The sequence below is a fragment of the Fomitopsis serialis genome (assembly GCF_022376445.1).
Source record: "Fomitopsis serialis strain Sig1Antser10 chromosome Unknown B0H18scaffold_453, whole genome shotgun sequence".
NCBI lineage: Eukaryota > Fungi > Basidiomycota > Agaricomycetes > Polyporales > Fomitopsidaceae > Fomitopsis > Fomitopsis serialis.
This window is the reverse complement of record NW_025955413.1, coordinates 1-25,000: the sequence shown is the minus strand read 5'-3', so window position 1 is coordinate 25,000 and position 25,000 is coordinate 1. Positions and strand designations below refer to the sequence as shown.

Here is a 25,000-nt window from a genome sequence, read left to right as displayed (position 1 = left end):
GCGGCGATTTGGCCCCGGCGAAGAAGCGACGCTTGAGTGAATCGTATTCAGTGCTGACCGCGGTGTGGATGTTCCCACCGTCCTCTGCGTCGAGCACGAATGCGTTCGATTGTTCCGTGAGGAAAGCTGCTGCGTCTGTGGTCTTGCCTTCTCCGAGCAGTGAGAAGTACCTGCTGCGCATCAAGCGAGCCATGTTGTACTTTGCGCAGGTTCTCTCGACAACGTCCGACGAGTCGAAGGCGGTGGCTGAGCCAACGATACCCATCAGCCAGAAGACACGCAGTAGCGCGAAAGTGAAGACCTAGGAGTAGACACGCATGAGAAATGGGTGCGCGCACACACAACAGACCACTCACGCCTCCGGAGATCTTCAGAATCTTGGCCCAGGTGCTGAACTTGAAGAAACCGTTATCGTAGAAATAGTGCGCCATCTTGTCTCGGTCCGCGTGGATGACTTTCGTGAGCGACGACAAGAAGTGACGGACCGGCTGCACGGTGTACATCTCGGTCAGCGTCGTTTTGATGTGGCTGCCCGATGCCTTTGTCGACCCCCCCCGGATGCCGCTGACCATGACCGCCAGGCGCGTTTGGAGCTGGGTTGGCGAGTCTCGAAGCCCGTGCAATTCAACCATGTGCGAGCGAAGCAGATCTTCGCTCGTCTCGACCTTCTCAGAATAACCCACGTTCTGTGCGAGCCATCCGGCCGCAGCGCGATCGCCAAGGTCATCTGCCAGAGATAAGTCGATGTTTTCGCGGGAGGAGCGGCGGCGCGTGCAAAGTGCTCACCCCATATGTACACATCTACAAGCCAGCAGCCTTGCTGGCGGAGCTGTCTCTGCAGCCTCTCACAGCGTAGCTCCAGGTCTGGGATGTCAGGGTCACCAGGCTCTAGCTTCGCGAGGTCGACCTTCGCCTTCTCCCACACTGCGACTGTGTCCGCAAGGAACCTGATGCTCGCAGAAATTCGGTGCTGACCGACAATAACGTACACCGGGCGCGGAGCTCCGTCCTTGCCTGGTTTCAAGGTGACGAATGGAAGCGTTTTCGGGTGCGTCACCTGGCCATCCACTTTGAAGTCGATGGCATCACGTTCGACTGCAATCTTGATGCGGTGCCCGTAGACGAGATGCTGGTAGGTGTTCTTTTTGAAGTCAATCAACAACTTTTTGATGTGGTTATCGTCGAGGTCGCGACTGTTCACCTCACGCGTGACGATCTTGACGTTGTCATGCGCCGCGAAGAACGGCAGCGTCGCGAGCCGCGCAGGACCGTAAAACGCCTTCCGCAGCGTCTCTTCATAGCCCAGGATGATGTCTTGCGAAACATCCTGCACAGCGAGACTCTGATCCACGAGATCAGTGGACAGATTTCAGACAGCAAGCCCTGAGCGTGCGCACCGTAGACCCCACTGCATTGTCTATGTCATCCTCTTCCTCCTCCTTCTGCTTTCTGCGCTTCCCCTTCGACAGCGGTGTCTTCGACTGGGCTGGAGCCGGCTCCTCCTGCGCTGTGCCCCGTGCGATACTGTTTCTCTTCTTCCGAGAGACTGTGGGACCCATTCTGGTACGTCTGTGTCGAATGCTGATTATCAGATGTATGGTGAGCACACGACAAACAGACGGGGACGCAACACTTACAGGTTCGAGCAGAGGTGCGATGGCGACAAGACGGTGAGAGAGGAAAAGTTTGGTGCGCGCGATACGGGAGTTACCCGTGCCGCATGTAATGCGCATGCATTCATCATCTGATGCGCGTACGGTCAGCGGCGGGTCGGAATACTAACCGCGTGAACTCACAATTATTTAATATCATACGCTAAGACTTGTCGACGGGGACTGTAAGGAGAGCGGTATGTATGTCACTGGCGTATCAGATGACTGTGCGCGCACAAGTACGGCGACACAGACAGAGCCCCTACACAATGGGTGCCTTGGATGTGGACGTGCGTCACCGCGTGTGTCCACATGTGAGACGCATAGATGCCCTACCAGACAGGCTAATGATCAGGCCTCCAAGGTGAACACTTACGATGATGCGCATCCGTTTTACGACACAGACGGGTCCAGGGTAGGTATAAAGTCACAGCGTGCTGTTATAATGGCTATGGAAGGGGCTTGAAGTGTGAAGATACGCGAGCGCATCTTCACACTTTCGCCCGCACTCCTAACCCTACACACACCCCTACAAAGCGGTCTCGATGTGAACGTGCGCGGTCGCGCGTGTCCACACTTCCAACGCCCTAAGTAGGGGCTCTGACAAGTGCCCGGATGCGTGTCAGATTCGTGAACACGCGCGTGCGCGCACCTCCACATATCTGACACGTATCACAGGCGACTTAACACATGCTTGCTGTACAGCAAGACTGTGAATGTGGACACGCGCGACCGCGCATGTCCACAAATCAGACATATTGTACGGGTGTGTAATGGTTCTCTCACCGGTGCTGTCGATGTGGACACGCGCGATCGCGCACGTCCACATCTCAGACTCGTTCAGAGACGCTGATGACTCGCTGAAAGGTGGACGTGCGCGGTCGCGCGTGTTCACACGTGTGACACGTGGTGGGCGTCTAATGGCTGCCCTACAGTGCTGTAGATGTGGACGTGCGCGGTCGCGCCTGTCCACAAATTACATGCATGTGGTTTTTGTCTGTTGAGAAGGGTCAACATCCGCGCGCACCCCTGCGCGCGGATGGTTACGGTAGTAGTGCCGGGGATTCATATCTACATCTACAGTTACATTTGCGTATATAGACTACTCGACGAGCTTCCGACGCTTCACGCGTTTCGCAGCTGTCCCCTCCTCTCCCATCACCTCCTCGTTCTCGGGGGCTCCGCGTTTCCCAGCTACATCAGCAGTGTTTTAGCACAGTAATCCCAGACAGACCGTGTAAACTTACCGGCCCCGACATCGGAAGCCTCTGCATCCCCATCTGTACGACCCCGCGAAGTCCTCGTGCGCGCACGACTTGGCGGGGTGCGCGCATGGCTTGCTCGAGTGCGCGTAGTACTTGACGCACTGGTGGATCCCTTCGACACAACCGGAAGACCGTGCTTCTGCATGTAAGTGGTCAGTGTCCATTGTCGGTACATATACACATGCCAAACTCACCTTGAAAGAGCACCCCTTGCGTGCGTCGATGCACGCGACGCAGCGCGGGTCCTCATAGTCCCTCTTCGGGACGCGGCAATCGACTAAGCCTCTGTCCAGGCAGCGCAAGCAGCAGTCCTTGCCGTAGAACTACGATGCGTGCAGGTACGTCACTGTCAACAGCGAGTACACTGACAGACTTACCACGGTGTCGAGCGATTTCGGTGGAAGGTCCTTCGGCCTCTTGTACTTGTTCAGCGGAATTGGGTCGCTCATTGCGGCCGGTGCGTGACCCTTGGCCTTCATCGCGAGGTAGATACCGCGTCTCTGCATCGCCTTCTTGCGGTCCTCGTCCGTGACGCGCCCACGGTCGATCTCATACATCATCGTCGGGGCGTCGGTGTCCTCGAACTCCTGGACAGGGGTCCCAGCTGCAGACGCACACATGGTCAGAGCAGGCAGTTGGGCACATTGTGCCAGACTTACAGTACAAGTGGTCATTGTCTGAGACGTGCACGCAGTGAGCTTGAAGGTCACACACGTACAAGACGAAGTACTCACGCAGCCAGATCTCTGCAAATGCCTGCATTCCGGCGTCCTCCTCCTCCTTCGGCGTCCTGATGTCCCACTCCTTCACCTGGCACTGCCGCCATTCGGACAGGAACGTCTCCAATGAGAGACCTTCCTTCCACGCTCCCTCCGCCGGCTCGTCCCAATACTGCCAGGCGAAGCACTCGTCAAGGACGCGAGGGAAGAGAATGCCCTTGGGGACGTAGTTGAGGGAATGCCGCCATCTCTCGTCCTAGCATGGCATGTGCCGTCACCGTCCCCGCATCCCGTCGTGAGCAGCAACGGTACTCACCAGTAGATACCACTTGAGTATCTCGTCCAACGCCTCATAGGAGACCGGGCTGTTGAGCAGCGCACGGATCGTCCTGTTCATCCGCTCCACCATCTCCTCCGTCCATTCATGCCGCTCCGGGGGCTGGTCCGTGAATTCGAGCGGACCGCGCTCTTCGATGTCGAGCTGTGCCTCAGTAGCCGCCTCGCGTAGGTATTGCTTCACGTCTTCGAGGGTCCAGGTACCCACCATCGTGTCGAGGGACAGGCAAGTGTACGAGTAAGCGAGCAGGGGAGGAAACAGATGAGGGAGTGGAAGAAGGGAGTGGAAGAGAGTGAGAGAGTGAGTCCGCGCGCTCGCAGCCACAAGTCACCTGGCGTCTACTAAGTCCAGTGGCGGGTGGCTGGTGAGATCGACGCGACGTGCAGAGCACAAGTCAGCTGACCGTATGTGCTATGCGCGCGCTGGACTCTGACTCTGGAGACAGATGGGAATGTCAGTGACTGTTGCGCAGGTGGGTACCAACTGGCTGCAGTGCCCTTTGCAGTGGTGCGTGCTGCCTTGCGGTGGGTGAGTATGAGCACTGACCTCAAGTGACTGTCAAGGTGCACACCACGGCTGCGTTGCGGTGATTATCGCACGGGTTTGTACTCACTTTGGGTGAACTGTGGTGCGGTACGTCGACTTACCTGATGTAGCCGCACTTGACTGGTGTGTGTGGTGCGCGCACCTCCAGAAGTGAGTCGGCGTACCTTCAGTTAAAATACCTACTGCGCGCATATGTAAGTGGTCAGTGCGCGCACTACTGATTTCGAGTGCGCATACATTCTGTTGACTTACCTTTCATTCTATGTTGGAAAATTCATAGCACCGCGCGCATACACATTCACTACGTATGTACTACATGACACGAGTTCATCTGTACCTGCTTAGTGTCAATGTGTAATTGGTAAATTCCACGGTGCTTACCCCTGTTCGTACTGCTCGATCTGCGCACGGAACCACTGCATGCGGTCCGAAAGAAGGTCGATGCCCTGTGCTCGCGCCAACGCCGAAGGCCCGCCTTCCCGCAAAAACCGTTCGTTGAGCTGGGCCATCGTCGTGCGCTCCAACTGAAGGTGGCGATAAACGTATTCGCAATGAAGGGCCTGGCGTGCCAGCCAAACCCGACGAGCTGTGTTGTCGTTCACGAGATTTCGTGGCTCGGGCATCAGCATGGGCTTGCGTGCTGCTGACTGTGTTTCCCAGAAATCGATTTCCTCGGGATGCGCGAGGAGCAAAGTGAGTTGTCCAATGCTGAGAGTGTATGGACCGTCCGGAAGGGCTCGATCACTTGGGAGGTCGATTTCTAGCCAGATGGGTGGCCTCCGCTCAGAGCGGAGGTCGAGATTCTCTGTGGTTATTCAGACAGACAACAACCGGAGTGAGGGAGATGCGCGCACCGTGGATCATGATCAATAGTGACCGGAGATGGCGGAGCCAGCGGTCAACCCAGACATGAATGTCTTCGTCCATTTCAATCTCGCGATCAATGCGCCATTGCCGCTCATGTATAAGAATGGCAATGTGCGCGCAGATGCGCTCAAAGAACTCGTGTTCGTTTGTGTGATTTATGTGGCCGTAGGGGATGAACCACCGAGCCTCTGGTTGCACAAACCGACCAGAATAGTCAAGCAAGGTCCTCTTTTCGTCTGTAGCGACATTGAGGTGGATTGCCTCCTGTGTATGATGGTTCCAGAGGATCCGCTTGATGGGTGGATCAGGCCACAGAGTGCCCGCTTTGACTGTACCAGCGGACAGTGAGCAGATTATAATATACCGATGCTGTGACACCTACTGTTGTTGTTCAAGATTTCTGTGTAGTGAGTCAGCTTTGTGAGAGCAGTTTGATCGTTGTAAAGATAACGTACTATGCCAGTAATCGACCGTCTCCCGCACCAAGTGCATGAGACTGACAGTTGACATGGCAATGTACTGCCATTCTCGGCGATTGTGGGTGTGGATGGGGAACGATGTGCGTGAGAATCCCCAGTACCTGTACAACGGAGTGATGAAGTTTGCTAATGCGATCATGACTGCCTCGAGCCGATCGATTTCCGATTGCATGTAGAGTACGTTCAGGACTCGGGGATCAGAGGTCGTACGGACACGTATGATGCGAAGCCATTCCCCCATGTGCTTGCACCATCTCTCATACGCCTCTTCGATAGTGATTGGGCCATAAGCCGGACCAAGAGGGCCGAGCTCGTGGAAAAAAACCTGCGTGTGTACGGGGATGAGCCGGGTCAGTGCAGCAGCGTGCAGAATCACACGCGTGCGGTCTGACCAAGCTGGACGGTCCATGTTCACCCAGCTACACTGCTGTAGTACTCAGTGCTATGTACATACCGACCAGTGACGGCCAGCGACTCACCTATGAATTGCGCAGTGACAACCTGACCGTTTACTACAGCTTCTAGTGATCTCTGTTGATTACTAGCTGTCAAGGATCTGTGAGTGAATCGATTTCTGCTGAACTCGGTCAATCACTTACTTAGTATATGTTTACAACGAGCTCACCAACCACGTAAACTGCTCTTCGTTCGGCTCAGTAAGCGGCGCTATACATAAGCTCACCCCGCCCAAATTAAGCCCAAATGCTGTATTGAGACGTGGACGCGATCCCGTGACAGCGCCCGCGCGCTCGGAGTTGTGCGGGCGGCCGGGCGCCGATCAGCAGAACTGCAGATTCGTCTGAGGCTATCTGAAATGGTCTGGTACTAACTTACTCGTCAGACATTCAGACCCATCAGACTTTGCGTTTGAGAACGGGAGATCAGTTCAGAGCTAATCTCTGATGTCAGACAGCCTTCAGGCCAACCTCACACGCCATCTCAGATGGTCGTCAGAATGCTGCTCACAGAACGTAGTACTAGTACAGTACACAGTACTAGTAGACTACCAGCTAGTACTCCCACAAACCCACCCTCCCTTCGCTACTACTACTGTGCTTGCTGTGTCCGACAACGCCCCGCTCACCGGGCGTCCAGTTATTATCGTGGGAGGGTGCGCGGAAATGTGTGGAGGTGCGCGATCGCGCGCGTTCACACACTTAGCGCCTATTCAATCATATGGGTACATACACTATTGTGAAGGTGCGCGATCACGCACCTCCACACATTTCCGCGCACCATCGGTCCCTGCGCGCACCCTCCCAGCAGGGGCTGCATGTGGAGATGCGCGATCGCGCGTGTCCATATATAGTGATATATGTCAGCATACATTCACCTCCATGTATATAGTGACTTGCATGTCCAAGATGTGGAGGTGCGCAATCACGCGTCACCCCACATTTAGTAGATTCTACGATTAATGCCGTGCACGTGACTTAGCTGTGAAGGTGCGCAATCGCGCGCCTCCCCACATTTAGTAGATTCTACGGTTCATGTCGTGCACGTGACTAAGTTGTGAAGGTGCGCAATTGCGCGTCTCCACACCTCTCGTGATCTCTGCAGCTAATGTGGTATGCATGTACAGTCTGTGGATGCGCGCGGGCGCGCACCTTCACACTCAAGTAATTTAAATGTTCACACTTTCCTTATATAGAAATTTCCTTATATAGAAATTTCTATATAGGGTAATCAGAGGGTACTCTGTGCTCCAATTTCCTACAGAAACACCCTATAATGCATGCCTCTCTTGGCCAGCAGTCACGTGGTGGTAAGCGGAGTTTGAATACAGGGTATGATCAGTAAATTAACCCGCCCACAGGACATTCAAGTGGTGGAGAGTGTTCTGTTGTTATACGATGATCGAACACCTGAAGAAGAGTCCCAACGCCGTCCGGGCGAGGGACGAGTCACTCCAGCTCGGCGTTGTCCTTACACACATGCTCAACGGATGCCTCTACCGCAACACCACAAAGACACCATATCCACAGCTAGAGGCTGACGTCGCCATGCACCAGGCCGAGGATCTCATGTCTGAGCATGACGTCGATGTCTACGACGACGAACGATACGACTGGTCGCCCGTGGGTGACAAGCAAGGCCTGTTCCTCCTGGGCATATTGTCAGCGACCACGGGAGCTATCTCACGGACAGGCGCCGTGTGCTCGACGGCGACATGTTGGCGCTCGCATACAAGGCCGAGGACATGCCCACCCTCCGTGGTTTGTTCGGCCAGACGGGGATCCGGGTAGTCCCATCCAAACGGAATCCGTACCGAGTCCCCAATCGCCAAACGCAGACGAGCTCGACGATCAATCACCGCACCGAACCCGTGCCTGAGCGCAATCTCGGACTGGCGGACCGGGCATCCGGATCGACATCGCAGAGCCGAGAAGGGAGGCCATCGATCGCGAGGAGAACGAGGACGAGCGCCTCCGTTAAACGCGGATCAACGGGTGTCCCGTTGTGGGAGCAATTCAAGTGTGATCTCCTGCAGAAGGCCCCGTCTCCGAAGGGAAGACAGCATCGATCGTTCCTGACGGTCACAGCGATCGAGAAGGTGAACGCACCCGACAGGCTGTTCAAGTCGCCGGTTTTGCCGTTCACGCAGTGCCGCGTCAATCACGTGGACGGAACATTCTGGACGGGCATAATGTTCGACCGGTATTTCCCGCCGACACACACCACCATCAACCATTCGCTGCAGAACTACGTGCAGTGTACGTACTGGAAACAGTGGTCGGCGCTCTGGCTAAGCACGACGAGGTGGACATCCCCGCGCTCCGCGCGCGCTGCTGGGGCTGTTCAACCAAATGCTCTGGCTGCCGCAGCCTGAGAATGACCGGATCTGGAATACGCGTCAGGCCGGCGCCTCATCGGCAAAAGCCGTGCCCACCGGGAGCCGAGGCCCGGCTCCCATTCTAGCCGTAAATCCGTTAGTCTACAAGGGCGAGCGCTGGGTGATCCGGAGTGTGCGTCCGGAGGAGATGAACCCCGAGGAGGAAGGCCGGCAATCACCTGTGTATGACGTGCCTTTCGAGATGTCATCAGACGAAGAACAAGCGGACAGGGAGCAGGCGGCGAGGGATGAGAGGATTAGGCGTCGCGAGGAAGAGGAGGAGTCGTCGGAATGAGCAACAGTCCATAGTATGTACTCTACCTCAATGTAGAAAGCGACATATAGACGGTGCGACGTATACGGTGTGGTGACAACGCCAGTCCAGTGAGCCGATGGCGCACCCCGCGCAAGGGATGAACCAGCCGTCAAGCAACAGAAAGCGTGGGCGAGGCCACCCCTCGCGAGCGAGGTTGCGCTCAGTGCGCCGAAGGCGCACTGGGGCGAGGGCGCGCGGCGGTGCACGTGCCCGGTGGGCTGGCGTGGCCTGCCCGCGGGGGTGCGCCGAAGGCGCACCGAGGGCGAGGTGCATGGGCGTGGCACCGCGCGGTGGCAGGCCCCGCCGCGGTGCGTCAACGGCGCACCCACCGCTCCGTGCCCGCCCAGCCTACCCAAAGCGGTATGCCCCATCCGCGCTCCAGACCCCAGCGGGATCAAGATCAGCGCGATCGCCGGCTAACCGCGCTGATCCTCCCGGCCTATCCGCAGCGAGCGCTTAATGAAAATTTGCTCGCCCACGCCGCGGTGCGCCGTCGGCGCACTTCTCGCGAGCAGCCCGTCCAATCCCATCACGCGCCACAGTGTCCCCGGGCGCTGATCGTCTCGGTTAACGCTTATCTGGATCTAAGATCCCCGTTGGCCGACATTTGATGGGACTGCTGTGGGCTATAAAGCCCCTCACAACCGTCCCTTGCCCCCACTTTACTCTCTCCTGTACCGCCACCCCTGCTTCCTCGCTCCCGCTTTCGCAATGGGCGTCTGGACGCCCCAACACAACATCTTCGACCTAATGGTCAGCCAACCGGATCTGGTGAGTTGCGGCGCGTGGGAGGTGCTGACGCGCAAGGAGAACACCGGCCTGCCGTGGGACGAGAGTGCCGGGCCGAAGTCCGTCCCGAGTTCCTGGATGGCGCACGACGGCGCCCTGCTGAAGAAGGTCCTCGCGTTCGTGTCGAGGTACCGGGCCATCGAGGGCGCGACCGCCCGCCAAGCGTGCCTCAAGATCAAGAAGGACAAGGACTCGGAGGGTCGCGACGCCGTCCTCGGATGGCTTACGGAGGCCGTGAAGGAGTGGCAGATCCGCGCGCGGACGCTGCAGGTGCTCGAGACCGTCGAGCTGGGGCCGTATCAAACGATGCGGAACATGGAGACGATGACGGTGAGCACCGTCACAGTCGTCCAACTCCGGTACTGACGCCACGCCCAGCTCCCCAACGTCAAGGAGTGCAACCTCGCCAGTGCGACGCTCCCGGTCGTGCTCGAGCTCCTGGCGGTGGGGCGACTTTCAGGGCCGCGACGCCGAAGCCGTGGGCCACGAAGTACGTGGGGCGGATCTTCCCGCACCTGTGGCATTCGGAGGGTAAGCGGATCGGCGACGAGGTCAAGAAGATCGACAAGTGGGTCGCCGGGATGGAGAACGACTGGGCGGTGAGTGCGCGCGTTGTGCAATGCGTGCCGCGTTAACCCTCGGTGCAGAGATCCTCAAGAAGGACAGCAAGACGATCAAGGGCGCGATGACCAGGTATTTCAAGCAGGTCTCGACGCACCTCGAGGCGGCGAGGAACCTCGACAACGTCGCCGCCGTCGAGAAGTTCAAGACGCACCTGGAGAACGTCCAGAAGGTGCGCGACCAGATGAAGGACCGCTCGAAGGCGGTACCCGGTACGTCTCCCTCATCGCCTCTCCGACGACCTCTGACCTCGTTGCAGGGCTGCCCAAGTCGGTCGTCGAGGCGCTCCAGCAGCTCGCCGACGCAAAGGAGGTCGACCAGCTCAACTTCGAGCTGGAGCGCCTCCTCGAGCAGATCGAGGACGAGGACGACGCGGAGGTGCACATCGGCCTGCACAACCTGGACGACTTCGCGTGGGGCACCGGCGTCGAGGAGTACGAGAAGTGCACCCCCGACGAGCTCTGGGCGATGCTCGGCCGGAGCGCCGACAAGAGCATCCCCTTCTTCAACCTCGTCGAGTCGACGATCGGCGTGCACGACCCGTGGTCCCCGGAGGGCATCAAGGCGCTCGAGGGCAAGGACACCATCCCGCTGGCGCCCCGCTGGCACCAGCTCGTCGGCATCGTCAAGATGCTCGACAACGTGCTGGCCGGCAAGCCGACCCTCCTCATGGACGGCGTCGGCGTCGGCAAGACATGCAGGTCGTCGGCCTCATCTGCATGATGGCGCACTTCCGGATGCACTACGCGTCCCACGGCCACTTCCCGGGCAAGTACAGTAAGTCACGTTTCTATGCGCGGTGAAGATAGCTACTTACCTTCTTCACAGAGAACGTCAAGTTCCCGGGCTCCGACGACGGCAACTTCCTCGACGCCCCCGCCTCATCGTCGTGCCCGTCTCGCTCGAGACCCAGGTGCGGCTCGAATCCACCGGTACGTGTCGCGAAGTCGTTCGACCTGATGTCGTACACCGCCCTCGTCCGCGGCAACCGGGCGGAGCAGTTCTGGGCGGCGGTCAACGCCTTCAAGCAGCCGAAGAGTCGGCAGATCGTCCTCTCGACGGTGCCGGTAAGTACACGCCCTCTCATCCATTCCTCGCTCACAATACTTGCGTAGGCGGTGTCGAAGGACAGCACCGAGGTGTTCATGCTCCCGCCTGGCGAGCCGTGGCACGCCGGATCGGAATCCCCCGCCCCGCCCGCGAGGCTGCCGCCATCAAGGCGAAGTCGGTTTCAGCCGCAACTGGGGGCTCGTCATCGTGGACGAGATCCACGAGATGCGCAAGCCGAATGCGGCCTTCCGCGCGGTGCGGAATCTTCGGGAGCACGCGGGCTCCATGGTAGGACTGTCGGCGACGCCGACGATCACCAGCGCGATGGTAAGTCCCACTCTCCGGATTGTAACCAAGCTCACCGTCGCTGCACAGGACCTCGTCTCCATCGGTCGCCTGATGGGCCTCCCCCGATTCGGCGACGAGTACAAGGAGGAGCTCGCCGGTCACGGACGGCTCCTGACGCGCGCGCAGACCAAGGACCGGGCGGAGCGGCGCGACAACAGGACCCTCCGGCGCGTCACCGCCGCCAAGGAGAGCAAGGACGGGGAGCCGTCGACGTGGAGCTCGGCCACGGCGGCGGAGACCATCACCATCATGGCCGACTACCGGAAGCGGTGGGCGGGCATGGTCATCCGTCGGACGGTGACGTCCACGGACTGGCAGGGGAACGTTGTCAGTGGCTTGCCGCCCTGCAACGACATCTCCATCATGCTCCGGCTCGCCCCGTACGAGCGCAAGGTGGTCCAGTCGATCCAGGCTGAGGTCGGCCAGGACGCGAAGGGGAAAAAGGCCGCGGTGACGGACAAGGTGAGCAAATAACCACTTGCTCGAGTATGGGGGTCGGGTGCGCCGAAGGCGCACCCCGCGCGGGGCTGCTGAGAGGTCCGGTTGGAACACCGTAACCTCTCATCAGTGCCCTCGTCGAGTGCGCCGTTGGCGCACCGCAGCGCAGGGTGCGCTGGCCAGCCACCCATGAGCCACCTTGGGCGGTTCGCTGGCGTACAGCTGCAGTGAGCCAACGGCGCACCCCTCGCGCACGCGCGGGTCTCACAGGCCGGCCCTGCTGCGGTGCGCCAAAGGCTCACTGCCCGCCAGTGGATCAGTCCTGTGTGGCACCCGCGGACCCCTCGCGTCGCGGTGCGCCAATGGCGCACTGGACGACCGTGCCTTCTGACGGCCACTGTCATCATTTTCCTTCCCCCTCGCGCGGGTGCGCCGATGGCGCACCTCTCGCCAGTGTTTCTCAGTGGCTCACCATTTTCACAGAACTTCTACGTGGACATTCGCCGGACGATGTTCCACTTCTCGATGGCCCGGCACCCCCCGCCCGACGCGAAGATCCCGGTCACGCGCGAGGACTTCGAGGCCATCCCGACGGCCAAGCTCATGGCCCTCGTCGACCTGCTCGAGAACCACAGCAAGCCGAAGGCCCCCCCGATGCGGAACGACCCGGAGCTCGATGGCGTCCCCCTCTCCAAGCTCCCCGAGTTCCCGGACTCCAACCGCCTGGTCCCCGACAAGGACTACGTGTACGTCTCGTACTCGGGGGACGAGCCGACAAGATCGTCATTTATTCGACGTTCCCGTCGAATAACATCGTGCTCGAGAACGTAAGTCTTCTTTTTGTAATCCCTCAATCCTTCTCTCACCTGTCTTAGTTGTTCGCGGCCTACGGCTTCAAGGCCGTCTTCATCCACGGCTCGCTGTCCGCCAAGCAGCGCGCCGAAGAGGTCGAGAAGTTCCGGAAGTCGACTTGGGGTGGCAAAACCATCCTCGTCATGTCTGGCGTCGGCGCGACGGGGCTCAACATCGCGTGGGCCAACGTGATCATCTTCCTGGTGCGTTTTCTTTTTCTTCCCCTCCAGGCTTCACTCATCCGGTGCCAGGACACCACGTGGTCGGCGCAGTCCGACGAGCAGGCGATCGGGCGGATCCACCGCTTCGGGCAGATGCGCGACGTCTTCGTCTACCGCATCGTCGTCACCGAGTCGGTGGACGTCGCCTCAACAACATCGCCTGGGACAAGGGCGTGATGCACATCGCGTTCATCACCCCGGGCTTCGACCTGGTAAGTACCACATCTCTTTTGAAATCCACTCTGACTCTTGATTCAGCGAGCTCGAGGCAGCGGATGCTCGGCGCGGCGGTCCTCGACCTGCTCGACTTGGAGGCTGCCGAGGACAACGAGTACGTCAAGTCCGACGTCGAGGAGGAGGTCGACGAGGAGGACGACGAGGACGACGAGCCGGCCCCGAAGCGCAAGGGCAAGGGCAAGGAGAGGGCGGTCGAGAAGAAGACTCCCGCCCCCAAGAAGCCCTCCAAGAAGGCCGCCGGCGAGGGCTCTGCGCCGAAGAAGGCGTCCAAGAAGACCGCCGGCGAAGCTCTGCGCCGAAGAAGGCGAGCAAGTCCACGGCCGACCAGGAGGCGTCGACCTCGAAGCAGCCCGCGGCGGAGTCGACGGACGCGGCGCCCAAGCGCCCTCGCCCCAAGCCGAGGATGAGGAAGGCGGTCCCCGAGCCCACCCCTGAGGTCTCCCCTGAGCCTGAGGAGACGGCTGCCCCCGCCCCCAAGACCACGCGCAAGAAGGGGCCGAAGTCGCGCGCCCTCATCTCTGACAGCGACGAGGACACTCCGGCAGTCCAGGAGCCGGCCTCCCGCCTCGAGGAGACTGCCCCGCCGCCGAGGAGACTGCCCCGCCGCCGAGGACCCTGCCACGGCTCAGGCCCCTCAGCCCTCCGCCGAGTCGAGCGCAGCCCCCGCCCCCATCCCGGACACGTCCGCAGCCGGCGAGAACCCCGTCGACTCCATGGACGTCGACCCCCAGGTCCCCGCGCCCCGCCCCCGCCTTCGTCCATCCCGCCCCCGGTCCCCGCCTCGCCCTTCGCCCCCCCGCCGCCCGTGGTGTCACGCCACCAACACCTATCGCACCTGAACCATCTACTCAGAGTGCGCGTGACACCCCCGGCCAGCTGGATCCCTCGCTGTGGTTCCGCTCGCCGACGCGCTCGCCGACTCGTCCCCCTGCCGTCCCTCCGACCATCGCCGCGGTGTCGTTCCAGCTGGGCTCGACTTCGCTCTCCCGTGCCCCGTCCGCCCCGCCCTTCGTCGACGACATGAACGTCGACGACATGGCCGTCGACCAGGAGCCCGTTGTGCCCGAGGTCCCGGAGGCTGGCCCGTCCGACTTGCGCGGTCGTTCGACGAGCTCGCGCTCTGAGTCGACTCGGCCGTCGTCTCCGCTGTCGTCGGCCTCGTCGGCGTCCCCGACCCCCCGCAAGCCGAAGCGCGTTCGCGAGCCGAGCAGCAGCCCGCCCAAACCTGACGCAGCCCCGCGTCGCTCCAATCGGAAGGCCGCCCCGGTGAATCGGTTGCAGGCGGGCCCGGCGGGACGCGAGGAGCGTACTCCTGGTGCCGGCGCCGCGGATGCTCGCCAGAAGAAGCGGTCGAAGAAGTGAGCTCGTCGTCCTGTCGCGTGGCCGCGTTTTTTAGTATCATCTCATGTACAATGTAATGACTGTTATGACGAATTGTATTGCTTGTATGACTGACTTGAGTAAGACTGAGACTAAGAATGAGACCACTACAAATAAGAGGACTACGAATAAGAAGAGGGTGGCCGCAACGCTAAGTCTGTCAGTCGAAGGCACCTGCGTGAGAACGGGCAGGGACTGGTGAGCCGACGGCGCACCCGCGCGAGAGGGAGCCCGCATGCTTGCCCAGCCACGCCGCAGTGCGCCGTCGGCGCACCACGAGGAGGCGGCGAGCGAAGTGCACTCGGCCCGCCCTGTCCGCCGCAGCCGGCTCGCGGGGCCAGTGTGAGCAGGTCGTCACCGCTAGTGCGCCATCGGCGCACCCCTCCGCGGTGACTCCCATGCTCACACCGGCCCCGCGTTCGCCTGGCTTTTGGCGGCCACTGGCGACCCTGTGCACCCCGCTCGCCGCCTCCTCGTGGTGCGCCGACGGCGCACTGCGGCGTGGCTGGGCAGGCATGCGGGCTCCCTCTCGCGCGGGTGCGCCGTCGGCTCACCAGTCCCTGCCCGTCCGTGCCGTGGCTGCTCAACTACTTCTGGACTTGTCGCCGCGTCCACCCTCTTCTTATTCCCATTTGCTCTCCCCTCTCTCGTTCGTCCTCCGTGTCGTGTGTCCACGTGCTCAAGTCCGGGCGCTAAACGGAATTAGCGCCCATTAGGGTTAGGGCTTGTGACGAACCTAGCCGTCCAGGTTGCTCGTTTTCGTCTCATAACCTAACCAGATCGCATGCACGTCCGTTCATTCGTTGAGCCGTGATCATTCACCGTTCAGTCTGGCCGGTTTACCCCACTCTCCAACCACCCACAGCAGTCCACTGCTCTGCCCGCCCACTTTGGGAAATCCTGGGCGTCTATAGGGTTAAGCCGGCGCTTACTAGGGTTTAGCGGGCGCCAGAGCCCCCTGGGTCGTCTCGATTGTCCCCATAACCTAACCTAACCTAATCTCTTTGCAGCGACGGCGGCCGTCGTCGACATCCTGCCCCTCCCTCTCAATGAGTCTCATGCTCTTACTACCACCACCACTTAGTGTGCAATTGCCCGCTGCTTGTCTACCGCCCGCCCGCTCGCCCTGCTGTATGCCCGTCTCATCCGCTTACGTGTCTCTTCGCTCGCCCACGCATCTTTTACTTGCCACGCGCCTTCTTGTCTGCCCGCACACCTCCTTGCTTGCCCGCCCGCCTCCTTGGAGTCTGCCTCGCCCGCACGTCTCGCTCACACTTTAGCTGACCATCCACTCGTCTGTTCGTTCCCTAGCTGGCTTCGTGCGAGACCCGTGAACATCGTTGTAAGGATCGCTGGCGCGCCGAGCAACGCGATCTGTGTCCCGTAAGTATTTGTGCACTTGCCCGCCCCTCTGCACTCGCTCGCCCGTCTCCATGCTCGCTCGCCCGTCTCTGCCAGTGCGCTCCGCCGCCCGTCGACCCGACTACAGAGAGCAGAGACGATGCTGAAGATCGGCGAGCGGGCTTACCCTGTGGATCCCTCACGCGACCCGCGAAGACAGAGACGCTGCAGCAAAATAGCCGCGCCGCGGCCGCTCAACGTCGGGCAAGACGACGATCCGCTCGCCCAGCAGATGGTTGCGCTCAAAAAGGAGGAGGCAGCACACGGCGGCAGAGTCAGTACCAGCCACAGGGCGCGTATCCGACTTCCAGCCCATCGCCAACGAGACGGGACACCACGGCGAACAAGCTGTCGCCGCCGCCAGACGGATCGAGCCGGAGTGGTCGCAGGAACTCGGTCGACTACCGTCGCTCCGCGGAGATCGTCGCCGGCGCGCCGCCAGCTTTCGACTGGCGTTCGACGTCGCCAAACCCGTACCCGAAGCACATGCTCCCGCCGTTAAATGTAGGTCCATCGGAATTTGCCCGTGGAGGAGATTCTGCACGACTACGAGCAGTCGTTCCCAGGTGAGCGCAAGTCCACTGGCATAAGCCGGCTGGGTAATCATCCTGGGAGTGTTATTGGGCTGCCAGGGCAGGTCCGAACCCCAGCCAGAGCCAGATACTACAGTCGACGAGGTTTATGAGCGGCCAGGCCGGCATTGGTGCACAGGGACGCAGTCCCAGATCGCAGCCATTCGCGCCGCCATCGCGCAGCACTGAACGGTGCCCCGCCCCCAGCACTCGACGAGATGGCGAGCAGGTACCAACTGCCGCCGCTACGCATCGCGATTCGTAAGGCGAACAAGGTGTGTGCGAGCTCGATTGAACTGAGTCAGCAGGAGCCGGTCGCGTTGGCGGACCAAGGCAAGAAATCCGAGGTGAAGAAGTGAAGCGCAACGGTCAAGACTCGGAAACGTCGGCAAGCGGCCAGCGCATGCGAGTGAGACGAAGGCGTGAAACGGGCGCGAGTGCGGTATGCAGGGTGCGGGCGGGCGCTGTACGCAGGAAGCAGGTGGGCGTGGTATGCAGGGTGCGGGCGGGGTGGTCGGGCAGGAGGCGTACGGGGTGGTCGGGCGGGGGCGCATGGGCAAGGTATGCAGGGGGCAAACTTGGTATCGCGTGCGGGGTGTCGGTGCAGGCAGGCGCGGTACGCAGGGTGCGGGCGGGCGCAGTACGCAGGGTGCAAGCAATATGTAGACGGACACTCGATAAATGTATTCTTTTTCTGGCAACTAGTGCAATACAGGAGCATCTAGCAATATGCCCGGATCTGCTCCCAGCTGCATACGAGTGATTTTCACGCTCAGAGCAGCTCCGAGCAGTTTGAAAAATGCGAAAAGTCTAAATTTCTTGCTCCAGGCTGCTCGGAGCTGCTCGCAGATGTTCTTTTCACAGCAGCCCCACCGAGCAGCTCCGAGCATCTCAGAGCATCTCCCAGCAGATGCGTTTTTCACTGGGTAGCAGGCTTGGGTATCCACACCCCGTTTACTGAACGGACGTGCGTAGGTCCCCGCGACGGGAGCCTGAGTCCCTGAAGATCCTGGAAGCCCCGGGACAGGCGAAAGATCTCCGGCTAGGCTTTTCTCGAAGAGGGAGCACCCTTAGCCTTCTTCTTGGCGTTCTCCGCCATATTAAGACAATCGAAGACGGTGTGCTTTCCCTCGACGCAGTAAGTAGAAGAAGAAATCATTTTTGCGGCGATACCCCTTCTCTACTGGGGTCAGCGGCCCGGGACCGCGTCAAATGGCGTCGATCTCCATCGGAACAACGTCATTGTTTGACGGTGTGCTTGCGGACATGACTTCTCGAAATTTATCGTGGAAAGAAGTTACACTTTCTGGTTTAGCCATATCTGTGATACCTATAGAAGTGGGCGCCGGAGCGGATGACGTTGGCCGTGCCGACAACGAGAATTCATGCTGCTTTGCAGTGAAAGCGAGTGCTTACCAGTAAGAAACCCTCTTGTCATGCTCCCATGGATCTTGTTGTCAGCATCAATCACAATCTTGGTCCACGCCTCGAGTGTATCCGGACGGGACACAGTAATCAGGGTCTGCTTAACAGTGGGCTTGAGACCCTGATCGAACATCGCGATCTGCATGTAGTCAGACATGTCGACAAAGGGTAGAAGCTCCTTGAAGCGGGAAGCAAAGCTGGGACAGGCCTTATCAACCTGGTTACTGTCCTCGAAGCGCTTTTTCAAAACGCGTCTTTGAAACGCGACCTGTCGCGCAGCAACTCAGGTTGCGCGCGCTTGACGTCGTTGTACCAGTAGAGGAATGAACCATCCTTGAGATACATGGACAGAATAAGCGCAACGTTCTGACCTTGGGGTCAATGTCCCAGCGGGTTTGCAGGGCATTTCAGAACCTGCTGTGTCACGATCACGCCGGACGTCTCTATCAAAGTCGCGTGGCACCCCATTACAGCGCGAATAGAAGTCCTGCTTATAATGATTTCTCGTGTACGTCAGAGATATTGTGACTCATTAGTATGCAATATAATTCTTGGTGTCGCGCTACAGTCAAGAGGTAAGAGAATAAGCACAACATACCAACAAGCATGCTCAGGCTAGTATTACTGCTGCTTTTGAGTCAGCGGTGTGCGATGCACTTGTAACCTAAGGATAACGTTCGAAGGAGCCGCCTGGCCGCGTTTGTGGGTAATTGTAATGGGTATGGTTCACCTGCGCTCGTGCTTCTCGATGTCTCGCGCCCACCGCTAACTTGAAGGCCATTTTGAATGAAGCGGTGTTTTGCACCGACGTCGCATTGCTCTTTAACAATGTCAGCAGCGCAACGCAGCAAGCGGACATGTTCGTCCACGTCCACGTCATCTTCGTCATCAAGCTGGAACAGACATTGTGGGACCGTGTCAGTGTTGGCGCACAATCACAATTGGGTGGCATTTCTTACCGTAAAGCCCGCGCTTCCGCGCAACAAGCCGTCGCGTCCCGCAGGCAGCGGTCTATTAGGTGAGGAATTTATCTGTAGGTGTAGCATGCATGAGTCCGAGTCATGTAACTGTACAGTTCGCGTTGACACTCACCGGTGAGGACCTGCTAGTGACTGTCAAGGCCGGCAGCACCGAATCAGAGTCTTTCGTTCCTAATTTCTCTGAAGTGTCCGCCTGCGCCTGAGACTCGGATGCGCGGGACATGCCAGTTCTCAATGAACAACGGGGAGGCTCGACGTCTGTGAGTGCTGTGACGCATGCTTCGAAAACAGCCGTATGATCGTCAGTCGATGCGCAGGTCCTTTATTCGCGCTGTACAGTGTAAGTAAGTAATGGGGCGCGACGACGCCGCCGCACGCGACCTAGAGACGTCCGGGGCGATTGCGCCACAGCCGCCACAGCGGGGCTTGAGATGCCCTGCAAACCCGCTGGGACATGTTCTACAGTTCGAACGTCGCACGGAGTTCGCGCAGAAAAGAAGGGACTTGGTCAGAATTACCTGAGAACATGCGCGGGGCACGCTTGTTGACATTAGGACCAGATCCCCCGCTGCTCCCGTTGCCCTGAAAGGACACGGTGACGTTGAGAGCCTGAGGTGACGTGGCCACGACGGTGAGATCTTCGACGCGCTCGGTCATCGCGAAAAACGCGTTGTCCAGTTGTGCTTGGTTGTTTGAGAGCTGTTTGGCATGTCGACAGAGAGCCTCAAGTGCTCAGCAGAACGCCTGGGCTGGATTTTTGGGGACAGGGGTAGACTGCGGCGGTGGTGGAGCGGTCTGTTGTTGACCAGGGCGATCGCCAGGACCACAGCCGTCAAAATCCTGGCTTGTGTCGAAGATTTATATGGTAGGTCAGATAGTAGAGCCTTTGCGAGCTCGAGTACTAGGCTAGAAGCAACAAAGGAATACCAGATAAGATTGATGAACTGGCGCTCAGACAGCCTGAGCTATCCAAGGAATAGAGGGTGTCACCGGAGAACTAGTTACAGTCAATGAACAGCTCAGAGTGACCTGACATGCATTGAAGCCACCTTAGAGTACCTACTCCGGGGTGTGCCTTTCGACACAGTAAGTTCGATCGTGTTAACGAGTACATATTCAGTCGTAGTCCTCTTGGTACTCGACTGAGGTGCAATTACTCTACTCGCGCGCTCTTGCGCCTTCCACAGAGTCATGTGTCCGCGTCACCGTCCTGCGTCAACAGATCAGGCTCTAGAGCGGGGAAAGCTTCAGGTTTTACCTGCGCAAGCACGCGATAATTATGGTGCTGTATCTTTAGAATGCGCCGGTGCACAACGAGGTTATCTGCTATGCAATGCCTCCACCGCGCTAGAAAGAATTAAGGCCAAGCATCAGCGCGTGGTACATCGTCTTCGATATGGGGGTAACAGCTTTGCAGCAACGCGCCGTAGTCGCCTTCCATGTGGGTACCGCAGCTCACCCGTTACCCCACAGGTCAGGGCACACGTTTTGAGCTGGGCTGTGCCCCACACACATTCTATCTCTACTCACATCCTGTTTATTCCACTCGCGTCCACTTAACTAGGACCTCGCTACGAGTCCGAGCTGGACAGTAATCAATCGCGCCATAACTGGTGACCGAGCCCATGTATGTATTGAGTTGCATTGCGTCCCAGTACATAGACTACCTGTCAGGCAGCCAAACGAGCTGACGAACCGTTGAGTTGCAGCCGAACCACGGGCGCTCCTCGATCGCACTCGATCGCACGCAAATCGTGTGGGCGCTAGCGGGTCGCGTCCAATCGCACGGGCGCTCCAGCGCTCAACTTGCGCTCGCCTCTCGTATCCTGGCCACGCTCCTCGTCAGTACAACACTCTCTAGTTGTGTTGGCCTTTGTCGCGACCCTTGCTACAACACGCACTCCTGTCGCGCCCCTGACAAATCTCTCCAGACCATCCGCAATGACCACGAACACCGCGTGTCGCTCCCCGCGTGTCTTATCTGGATCAAACCGTCGCAAGTCGATTTGCATGGGCGTACGGCAGCCGGGCGCAAACGCGGAAGGGAAGACCGGCCGTGGTTACGTCGTATTGCGTCCAAAATGGCGAGATAGTCGGGTTTTGGTTCGTACCGATCACGAGCTCGCTGAACATCCGTACGGTGAGTAATCTAATCGCTATGCTCGTCGCCCGTGCCCAGACCTGTACGCAGTGCAATCACAGCGTCTGGAGGCCTGTTAACTGGGGTAAGGAGAAAATCAATACCCCGCCGCCCCTTAGACCTGGTGATCTCTCCGTCATCCTGCCGCTGAACCCGTATCGGCCTAAGTTCCATGCCCGCATGTCGTATATCTACGTGGGGGACATAGGGGAATACATAACGGTTGCCGACTGGTCCTCTAGGGTCAAAGCCCGTGTTGTGAGGGTCCTTGATGACAACCTCAACTTGTCGGAGCAGGGCCTGAAACGGGCATCCGAGACGGTGTACTGGATAAGTGAGTACTTCTATCTAGTGCGATTGCAATATCCTGACGTTGTGTAGCTCAGAGTATTGCTATGTAGAATAGCAGACGTAGATTTTAGTATAATGTAGTGCACAGTCCAGGACTGGATTTGGGTGCTAGGTGAGTGTCAGGCTTGATCGCGTGCGAGCCAGGCTAATTGCAATTGAATCGCTAAGGTTGAACTGTCTAATATCGGACTGTAGGCTACACCAAGGGATGGAATCGGAGATGTGGGCAGAGATCGGAATCTCCGGTGACTCGCTAAAACGCCACACGATACAATACTCTTCTTATTGGCTGCGACTCTTCCGTCATGAAGGTAAGGCATCTCCTATCCAGGTTGCACATCGTTTCAAACCTCCATTCGCACCTAGGTAGTATTCTGTGGACCGACCAATGTGTCTCATTGTAAGTCGCAACCGTCAATGTATCTGAATGCTAACTATGCGGAACGTCAGCCAACAGAGGCAGCCTGCTGTTGTCTGCCCACCCACCCACAGATGCACGGTGTTCGTACGTCTCACGCAAAGCGACCCTCGATAGCCCGTTCAGAGGCGCGGCACACACCCGCGAGCTCACCGGAGATGTTCTACAGTGACTACGAGGTGTGCAGCCCTTTCTACCGATCTACAAGACTTTTTACGATTTATCTTGAACTTCGCCAGCTGAACAGTGAACTTCCACCAGTTCAGCTAGCAGTTCCACTTGGCGACCTTCCACGCGGCGCAAGGCCGCCGGCGCTATTCCTCCCCTCCAGGCTCCTGGCTCTCTCCTGGAACTCCCACCCTCGACATTCGTTCTCTCCGGCTCGGGTCTGACAAAATCAACTCGAAGTCCTACGGCTCCAGCGATCCGTACACCAGCTCCACGACTGGGGACTTGCGCAACGGACGTGCAAGTTCAGCGCTGAGCGACAAGGCCATGCAGGAGGAGACAACCACGAATGAGGGATAGACAGCAGAAATCACGAAGGAGAGGGACAAGGAGGAAGAGAAAGGGAAGGAGGGGCAAGGGTGTGGCGAGAGGAAGAATGAGCTAGAAAGCTCGCGAAACAAAGGTACGCCCTCAACGGACGTACACCGCTCGCCGCCTCCATCGTCAGTGCCCACGCAAACAGGTGTTTCAGCGAACAAGGAGTTCGCTGTGCACCCTGTTCGCCATGAGAAAGGCACACATGCGAAATGGGACGACTTAACAGACAGCAGTACGACGGACACGCGCTACTGCATGTCCGGCGTACTGCACCTGTCTACGATCGACCGTCGTGCAGGTGCCGCACCGCTCGACGCACGTGCTGGCGTGCCCATCGCTGCACCTGGGGTACACCCAAGTGTACCCGGCACGGGTCACAGCTCCACGGAGTCTATGCTCACGAACGAGGAAACCGAGGTGCCATTACGGAGGCCCCGGTAGTCAGGCATCCAGTGCATATCCCCAGAGCCACACTCGCGCACGATGACATACCTGGAGGACCTCAGAGACCTACCAGGTCATTTCCATCCTTTTGTCATACCTGTCGTATTGCGATTACGCCGAGTCCACCACTCGACGTAGGCATTATGACTCTATTCGGCGACGCGTGCGACGAATGTCATACTTTATTCACGGCCGTTCCTAATGTCCCGACCTCGCACAGCGACGTACTTGGAGAGCTTCACAGCTATACAAGGTCATCCCATCTTTATTCACTGCTACGTCGAGCCGCGAGTACACCAAACTCACCGTTTGATGTATCCGTGGTAGATCCTCATCGTGATATGAGTGACGTACTCGTCGCCATCCATCCCATCCCTGCGTCGACTAACTCGACTCAATTGACTGCACCAATGTGTTATACAACGAGGGAAACGGTCATTGTACACGTGAATGGTGAGTTCATCGAGGTATGGTAATCATGCAACGGCCTGGCTAATGAGCTCAGCGTCGTCACGATGCACGACGTGTTTGGGGTGTATCCCGGCACGACCACCGCGTCTCATCCCGGTGCTATTGCATATTGCACTGCGGACACGTCGAGCTCATCGTTCGACGTATCTGTTGTGTATCTTCCTCGCAATGTACTCACCGTGGATGCTCACTCTTCGAGGTCGATTCGATCGCGCACAGTTACCGCCTCGATACACGACCTGTCCGGCGTGCGATCGAGCACGACAAGCACGTCTTCTCATTCGAACACGAAGGAGATGGAGAGGGAAGGGAGCGGCGAGAACACGATCAGCGAGTAGCAAGGCTCGAAGAATGAGAGTACGCCCATGCTGGACGTACTCAGGCTATCGCCGCCGCCTATTCAAGCATTGACGCAAGAGTGCTGCACGACGAGCTCAACGCTCATCGTGGATGCTACGTGCAATCGCATTGACATGTTGGACGCATGCAAGAACGTGTCCAGCACGTCTAGTCTAGCTGAGCGGCAGGAGTTATGCAACACTCCGAAGAATGGTTCGTGTGCCGAGACATGACGGGCCTACTCAGAGCCTTCCGGAGATACCATCTCTGCCCTCCCATGTCCAGCTGACAAATCTCGGCACCACTCTCAAGAGCGGTGCATGCGCTAGACTCGACGACGCAGTCCTCGCCCCGCCTGTGCCAGAATTCAACGAGCTGTGTGCTGAGCTGACTCGTATCTGCGCCCGGGAAGGGATAGGGATACGACATTGCGTCGGGTCCAGCGAGAATGAGTCAACTCTCGCAAGTTCATGCGTCGCGCGTTCAGAAATGAGCCGTGACGCCAAATATATTTCGTTTAAGTCGAAAGACGAGGTCGAAATGGTCAACGACTGGCCCGACACGACCGGCGACACGCTCAACACCAAAGGTGTGCGTCACAAGCCCGCGTCGCCGGTAAGCGCTCAGAGAGCTAGCTCCCAACACACTGCACTGGACCGCCACCACTCAGCGCTCAACGTTGAACACTCGTCAGTTCAGCTAGCAGCGCGTGAAGACCCTGCAAGTGGCTCAAGACCGCCGTCTCCGTCTTCACCAGGCCATCATCTTCCGTCTGCGAGCCTCCTACCTAATCCTCTGGGTCTTGACTCTTGCACCTCACATCTCGATTCTGGCAACCTATACAGCGACTCTGGCGACCTCTACTCTGCCGTATGTGGCGCCGGCAACGTGCAAGCAATCTGTCCGGCCAGGACTCCCAGCACTGAGCAACAAGGCCACGCGGAATGCAGGAAACACGAAGCG

The 25,000-nt window shown here is 58.7% G+C and overlaps 5 protein-coding genes across 5 annotated transcripts; 4 read left to right on the top strand and 1 right to left on the bottom strand.

The window, feature by feature from the left end:
* Positions 1-2,754: 2,754 nt before the first annotated feature.
* Positions 2,755-6,037, bottom strand: B0H18DRAFT_963235 (uncharacterized protein; the record flags this gene model as incomplete). The annotated part of the gene is made up of 15 exons (XM_048043150.1): positions 2,755-2,846; positions 2,900-2,932; positions 3,020-3,056; positions 3,112-3,240; positions 3,295-3,521; positions 3,577-3,594; positions 3,652-3,892; positions 3,953-4,158; positions 4,377-4,487; positions 4,684-4,701; positions 4,772-4,779; positions 4,901-5,324; positions 5,374-5,715; positions 5,769-5,786; positions 5,842-6,037. 15 exons carry the CDS (start codon positions 6,035-6,037, stop codon positions 2,755-2,757), a joined length of 2,100 nt encoding a protein of 699 aa, XP_047884595.1.
* Positions 6,038-7,718: 1,681 nt separating this feature from the next.
* B0H18DRAFT_1130027 (uncharacterized protein) lies at positions 7,719-8,993 on the top strand (the record flags this gene model as incomplete). Its single annotated transcript, XM_048035445.1, has 3 exons — positions 7,719-7,981; positions 8,014-8,579; positions 8,626-8,993. 3 exons carry the CDS (start codon positions 7,719-7,721, stop codon positions 8,991-8,993), a joined length of 1,197 nt encoding a protein of 398 aa, XP_047884594.1.
* Positions 8,994-16,341: 7,348 nt separating this feature from the next.
* B0H18DRAFT_461604 (uncharacterized protein) lies at positions 16,342-17,044 on the top strand. Its single transcript, XM_048038187.1, has 2 exons — positions 16,342-16,917; positions 16,984-17,044. The coding sequence occupies exon 1, from the start codon at positions 16,452-16,454 to the stop codon at positions 16,851-16,853; it is 402 nt and encodes a 133-aa protein (XP_047884593.1). The 5' UTR covers positions 16,342-16,451; the 3' UTR covers positions 16,854-16,917; positions 16,984-17,044.
* Positions 16,733-17,402, top strand: B0H18DRAFT_1069138 (uncharacterized protein). The gene is made up of 2 exons (XM_048031193.1): positions 16,733-16,917; positions 16,984-17,402. The coding sequence occupies exons 1-2, from the start codon at positions 16,838-16,840 to the stop codon at positions 17,186-17,188; spliced, it is 285 nt and encodes a 94-aa protein (XP_047884592.1). The 5' UTR covers positions 16,733-16,837; the 3' UTR covers positions 17,189-17,402.
* Positions 17,403-21,486: 4,084 nt separating this feature from the next.
* On the top strand, positions 21,487-22,765 carry B0H18DRAFT_1130024 (uncharacterized protein; the record flags this gene model as incomplete). The annotated part of the gene is made up of 3 exons (XM_048035444.1): positions 21,487-21,802; positions 22,355-22,416; positions 22,508-22,765. 3 exons carry the CDS (start codon positions 21,487-21,489, stop codon positions 22,763-22,765), a joined length of 636 nt encoding a protein of 211 aa, XP_047884591.1.
* Between the last annotated feature and the right edge of the window lie 2,235 nt (positions 22,766-25,000).

Coding starts and splice junctions, on each gene's coding strand:
- B0H18DRAFT_1069138 (XM_048031193.1), top strand. CDS start 16,838: ATGCTCCCGCCGTTAAATGTAGGTCCATCGGAATTTGCCCGTGGAGGA. Junction 16,918..16,983: donor CTACGAGCAGTCGTTCCCAG/GTGAGCGCAAGT, acceptor TTGGGCTGCCAG/GGCAGGTCCGAACCCCAGCC.
- B0H18DRAFT_461604 (XM_048038187.1), top strand. CDS start 16,452: ATGCTGAAGATCGGCGAGCGGGCTTACCCTGTGGATCCCTCACGCGAC.